Source organism: Aethalodelphis obliquidens, unplaced genomic scaffold, assembly GCF_003676395.1.
Source record: "Aethalodelphis obliquidens isolate GAN/ISIS:26980383/991018 unplaced genomic scaffold, ASM367639v1 scaffold21, whole genome shotgun sequence".
Classification (NCBI taxonomy): Eukaryota; Metazoa; Chordata; class Mammalia; order Artiodactyla; family Delphinidae; genus Aethalodelphis; species Aethalodelphis obliquidens.
In genome coordinates, this window is record NW_020837965.1 from 27,600,940 (window position 1) to 27,606,653 (window position 5,714).

At 66.6% G+C, this 5,714-nt stretch overlaps 1 protein-coding gene across 1 annotated transcript; it reads left to right on the plus strand.

Moving 5' to 3' along the window:
- Positions 1-255: 255 nt before the first annotated feature.
- Positions 256-4,280, plus strand: CUNH14orf180 (chromosome unknown C14orf180 homolog). The gene is made up of 4 exons (XM_027120855.1): positions 256-366; positions 1,903-2,032; positions 3,648-3,683; positions 4,075-4,280. The coding sequence occupies exons 1-4, from the start codon at positions 256-258 to the stop codon at positions 4,278-4,280; spliced, it is 483 nt and encodes a 160-aa protein (XP_026976656.1).
- Positions 4,281-5,714: the final 1,434 nt, after the last annotated feature.

Genomic DNA, 5,714 nt, shown 5'->3' on the forward strand with positions numbered 1-5,714 from the left:
GCCATTAAGGCTGGTAATTAGGAAGATTGGCGCAGGGGAAGCTGCTGACGTCTCGGTGTTGAGCAGGCAGGATTCCTCTGCACCCGGAGCACCTCAAGGGAAAGCAGTGTCTGCTTGTGGGCCAGGCTGATGGGAAGAGGGAAGCCAGCCCAGCTTCCTGGGAAGAACCTCTCCTCCTTTTATTTCCGTCCTATGAGGAGTGTTCCGTGTGCAATAAATAATGTCTTTGCTTATCTTAGGACCATGTTCCAGTAAATGAAGACGGCGGCACACGCCCTGAGCCCCGACTCCCTGCCAGAGACGCGGCATCGGACCAGAAAGAATGAGGAGGCGGCTCCAGGCTCACCCGTGCTCAGGGCGGGGAGGGTGCGGCAGGGCCCTGGGTGGGCGCTGGGCTGGCGGAGGGGGCCTCAGCTGGAGGCAGGGAGGGAGAGCAGAAGAGGGAAATGTGGTCCCTGCCCTTTCCCCGAGCTGTCCGCAGCCCCAGGACCCCCGGGAGGGAAATGGCTGGGTTGGGGGGCTGGCAGAGAGGGTTAGAGGCCCCCAGGCTGGGGCACAGAATGACCAGGAGTGCACAGCATCTGGCCAGGGCTGAAGGTGGGGGTAGAGCATACAAGGGGCCTGGAGGATGGGTCAGAGCAGAGAGTCCCAGGGGCTGGGAAGGGCGGCAGAGGCAGAGGAGGTGGGAGCCATGGAGGGCTCGGGAGCAGGGCAGCAGCAAGTCTGGTGGCGCAGGGAGGCAGGTGTTGGAGTGGGGGTGGGTGGAGACAGTAGGACAGCGAGGTGACAGGACGCAGCCTGTCAGGACCGGGTCCAGGACGAGGGAGAGTTGGCAGCAGCAGGAGAGGGAGGGAGTGTAAGGGGGTCTCCCCAAGGAGCAAGTGGGGCCCCGACTTCAGGCCCTGAGTCCTGATCTAGCCTCTGAGCTCGTTGCTGGCCAGGGCAGGCCACAAACTTAGGTGTCCCAGCCGCGGGAACAGGACAGCCATGAGCTGGGCCAAACCCCGGGCCCGGGTGGGTCTCCCGCCCCTGCAGGACCGCCTCAGCCCCGAAGGCCAGTGGCAGGCTCACTCAGCCGGTGGCCCCCCAGCAGGAGGCCGTCTCACAGACAGCCCCGACTCACAGGGTGTCCGTGCAGAACAGCCTGCTGCCCCCATTTGATAGATGGGAACACTGAGGTCGGGGCGGGCTGCTGACTCCTGGCTCCACCTTCCAAACACACAGTGGGTGGGAGGGCAGCCCCTGGGTGGGCTGTGTCCAGGCTCTGCCCCCCGCCCTGGGCCAGGGGTCTCCTGCTCAGATACCTCCCCTCGTTCACAGGTAAGCGACCGCGGCCCAGTGTGTGGCGAGAGCTGTCCCACGGCGGGCTCCAGGTGGTGCTGCTGGGCAGTCACAGGGCGCTGAGCTCGGGCAGGGCCTCCCCTGGACAGAGGAGGCCATCAGGCAGAGCCCCCGGGGGCGCAGGGAGGTTCCGTGTGTACAGCTCAGACGTGAAGGCAGTCAGTCCTCGGGGGATGCCAGCCACAACTGCTGTCACTGTTACTGACATGGAGAAGTGATGCCGGACCCCGTCGGGATGGGTGGGGGCAGAGCCAGGGCGGGAGACACAGGCCTGCGTGATCACAGACCGCACCCGTCCCCGCTAACACGGCCATCCAGTCGTGACCAGTCCCGGTGGCTTTGTCCCAGCCCTGACCACTTGCCAGCAGCCCTAGGGGGTCAGACGGCCAGGCTGGGGCCGGGGCAGGTCCGCAGAGGGTCTCCACGCCCCTGTCTGGTCCCTGCTGCATAAAGCCAGAGGAGACGGCAGGGACGCCGCAGGGGCTGCCTGTCTCCAGCCTCGGGGGGGCTGGGCAGGAGGGGCTCACTCCTGCCTGCCTCCCTCTGCTTCCCACCCCCCAGGAGGACGACAGGAAGGGCCCCCCCTCTATCCTGAGACGAAGCCCGCAGGAGCGCCACAGCCATGGGGCCGAGCCACGGAGGACCACGAGGCACGTGCGGTTCCGCGAGCCCCTGGAGGTGGCCGTCCACTGTAAGAGGCGAGCGGGCCAGGCGGGGTGGGGGGACATCACCCAGGATCTCACCGAGGGCTGTCCGCAGGGACCACAGTCACTGCCCTGTCCTCACAGGTGTAACCCCAATAAAACCCAGGCCCACGGGGTCGGTCTGAACAGAGTGCTGGTCAAAGAAACAGCGACTGGCAGGAAAGATAGAACCAGAGCTTCCCAAGTCATTACTGTCTTCCTGAAAAAGGCCAGTGGCTAGGCGTTCCCAGAGCCCACCCGCTCTTCCTTCCCTCAGCTCCTCCCACCCCCTCAGCCTTCACTGCCCACCTCCCAAATTCTCCCCGCTCCCTGGCCCTAGGGTCCTGGTGCTGCCCCCAGAGCCCCCTCTCCACCCCAGTCTACCTCACTCCTTCTCCAGCCTTCCCGTGGGACAGTGCCCTTGTATCAGCTAGCTATGCCTCGTAACAGATCAGCACAAACGTAGCAGCTTCAAGCAACCCACGCCGATTATCTCAGTGGTCCCGTGGGTCAGGGTTCTGGGCGCAGCAAAGCTGGTCCTCTGCTCAGGGGGCACAAGGCAGGCATCAGGGCGTCAGCCAAGGCTGGGCCCCACCTGAGGCTCGGGACCCTATTCCAAACTCACAGGGTTATTTGCAGAATTCGCGTCCTTGCCGCTGTTTTATGTGACCCTCTTTTATAAAGAGCTCGCCTGATTAGGCCAGGCCCACCCAGGACAATCTCCCTTTGATTGACTCAGTCCGCTGTGGGGATTTCCATCACAGCTGCAGAACCCCTGCCCCTTTGCCATGTTCTGTTGGTAGAAGCAAGTCACAACCCCCCACACTAAGCAGAGGGGACCCCACAAAGGTGAGGACCTGGGGGGATCATGGGAGCAGCTTAGATTCTGCTTCCACAGCCCCCCAAGGGAGGTGCTCCCTGAGTCCCGCCAAGTTGCGGATAAAACTCACTCCCCCAACGTGTGTCAGTGTCTCCCTTGAAGGCCCATCGTAAACGTCGGGTCCGGGCCTCCCGCAGGGGTCCTCACCCACCCTGCCCTCCCCGGTCCAGCCCCCAACCCCCAGAGCACAGCTCAGCGCCCGCCTCCAGAGCTTCCCAGCAGCCCCAGAAGCAGAGACTCTCAGGTGGGGAGTCAGGGCCCAGACAGTCCAGGGCTGGTCTGGGGTCCCCCAGTGAGCTAAGTGGAATGGACAGGAGGTGGGGGGTCCTGCCTGCCTCTCCAAAGTGCCAGGCCCTGCTGCCCCCCAGGACCCCTGCAGCCCCCTCCTCCTAGGCTGCTGCAGGGGACACCCCACACTCCCGCAGGGCCCCCGGGAGGCTCTGAGAGCAGCGCCAGCACCTGGAAGCTAGAATCTGAATCAGTGAGGCTGGGGCAGAACCCTGGGTGGTGTCGGGCAGCCTGGCCGGCCGGGGGATATGGACAGTCGGCCGGGTCAGGACTGCGGGGACCTGAGTCTCCATCTGCAAAGCGGGGAAGCTCTAGCTGACCCAGCCCGTCTTGGGGTCCTTAGGGTAGGCGGGTGAGAGGAGGGGCCCCGAGGGCTCTGGCTGGCGGAGGCAGCGAGCCTTCCGAGCGGGGTGGCCCCCCGCTCCGCCCGAACCCACTCTCACTCTCCTCTCCAGACATCGCCTGCAGGGAGCCCTCCGCCACGGCCAGGGGTAAGTTCTGAGCCCTCGGCCCTCATCCCTCAAAGCCCAGCCCATACGCTTGCCCAGCACAGCCCCAGCTCCAGGCCACGGCCAGACCCCCCACTGCTCCAGCCGGGCTCCCCACTCCGGCAGGGCCATGGGTCCCTGACAGTCACGGGTCGGCGGCAGCACCCCTGGGGTACCGTCTGCCCCCCTCGCTCTTTCCCCAGGGAGGGTGCGAGGGCAGAGCCTACGGGAGGCCCTGTTGCAAGGAGATCGCAGGCCCAGATAGGGACGGGGAGACCCTCGCCGCGGGGGCCCACCCGACGGGCAGCACCGAGGTGCCCGCCCACCGCAGCCTCCCCACCAGCTCTGCGGGGAGGCGGGTGCCAAGGGGCCTCACTGTCCCCCTCGGCCCCAGCGCCCGGCCGGCGCAGGCCCCGCGACGGCGCCCTGATCCTGCGGCTGACGGCATGCGTCCTGCTGGTGCTGGCGCTGGGGCTGTGCTGCAGCCGGGCTGAGCCCGTGGCACTGGCCCTGGAGGACCTCCGGGCCCGGCTCCTGGCCCTCCGCGTGCGTCTGCAGCTCGTGGCCCTGGCCTGCTGGCGTCACCTCCTGCAGCTCTGATGGCCGGCGCTCACCTACCCCGGACCCAGGGGCAGCACTGCAGAGGGAGAGCCCCAGGTCGGGGCTGGGGGCTTCCAGACAGCCCTGAGCCCTGGACTCAGCGGGGCTGCTGCAGGCAGGGTGACTGGGAAAGCGGGCCCACGGCTTGAGATCAGACGTGGGGTGCTGCGGCCTTGGATACGGCAGGCAGCCCCCAGCTCCAAGCAGGCAGCCCCTCCTAGTTCACATGTTAGGGTGCCCCGTGAGGTTTTAGGAGAACAAGAATTCCACCGCTGAAACTCAGGGACCCACGGGTTCCAGCCCCCAGGCTACCCCTTGGGCCCCTCCCTCGCCCCAGCGGGAACTCTTGTGACTTTGGGCCCGGCCCGGATGTGGCCGTGTGTAGCCCCTCGAGGATGGGGACGCCCTCCCTGTGTCTGTGGGAGTCCTGGGAGGAGGTACAACCGGGCTTTTGCTGCTTGGGGCCTGCAGCCCAGACCCCGAAACCCCTGCGGGAGAGGCGCTGGCTGCAGGGCGGGGGGTACTCCCTCCTGCAGCCACGTGCAGGGTGTGGCCCCGGAGCCCCCAACTTGTCTGACACCTGCACCGGGCCCAAGGCCTGGGGATCCCCTCTTGCCTAGCCGTCGGCCTGGGGGTGTGGCCGGCGCAGAGAGGACATCGGGGGGCCGAGAGGACCCCACCACCCTCAGGACACAGCCGTCTGCGCCAGGGTCCCAGCCGGCGCCGCGCGGCCTGGGAGTCCCATGACTGTGTAGACGCCGAGCCTTCAACCCCGTTCCAGGCCAAGGAGGCCACGTGATGACAGACCCCAGGGTCCCCTCAGACGCTGCATGGAGCGGGGCCCTGAACGAAGCAGGGAGGCCCAGGGTCAGACACCAGGAGGCACCGCTAGGGGAGAGGCTGCACCCCCGTAACCTTCAGACGAGTGTCTGCACAGCCGCGGGTGCCGTGCTGCGCCTCCCGCGGGCCTTCTCTAAGCGTCTGTTCCCACGGCTTACGTGGGGAGACACCGATTCTCTATTAAAGCACACGGCCACCTCTTTCAGTCTGCAGACTTTTACCCAAAGGAGGGAGATGGGGACAGATTTGTGGTGGGAGTCACTCCAGCGGCTGACGCAGAGGTGGGCAAGCCGTCCCCTCTGGCCTCAGGGACCGGGGCGGTAGCCTTCGGGGTCCCTTCGGGTTTCAGGACTTGGGGAGCCCCGGGTGGGGAGCCCAGTCGAGAGGGGCCCACCTCCAGGAGCGGTGGCCTAGGGGGACCACGGCGGGGCTCCGGGCCCTGGCCCTCTGGGACCCTCCAGCATCACACCCCCAGCCCACCCCACCCCCAGCCTCATCTCACCTGCCCCCTGAAGAGGGTAAGCAGGTTAATGAGTGCCACAGCCCTGGGGCAGGTACTGGGGGCGGGGTGGGGCGGGGAGCCGCCCAGAAGGG

What these genes read in the sequence shown, in the direction of transcription:
- CUNH14orf180 (XM_027120855.1), top strand. Translation starts at nt 256, where the DNA reads ATGAAGACGGCGGCACACGCCCTGAGCCCCGACTCCCTGCCAGAGACG. An exon ending in CCGTGCTCAGGGCGGGGAGG is followed by an intron (nt 367 to 1,902) that starts GTGCGGCAGGGC and finishes CCCACCCCCCAG; the next exon opens with GAGGACGACAGGAAGGGCCC. An exon ending in GCCCTCCGCCACGGCCAGGG is followed by an intron (nt 3,684 to 4,074) that starts GTAAGTTCTGAG and finishes CCTCGGCCCCAG; the next exon opens with CGCCCGGCCGGCGCAGGCCC.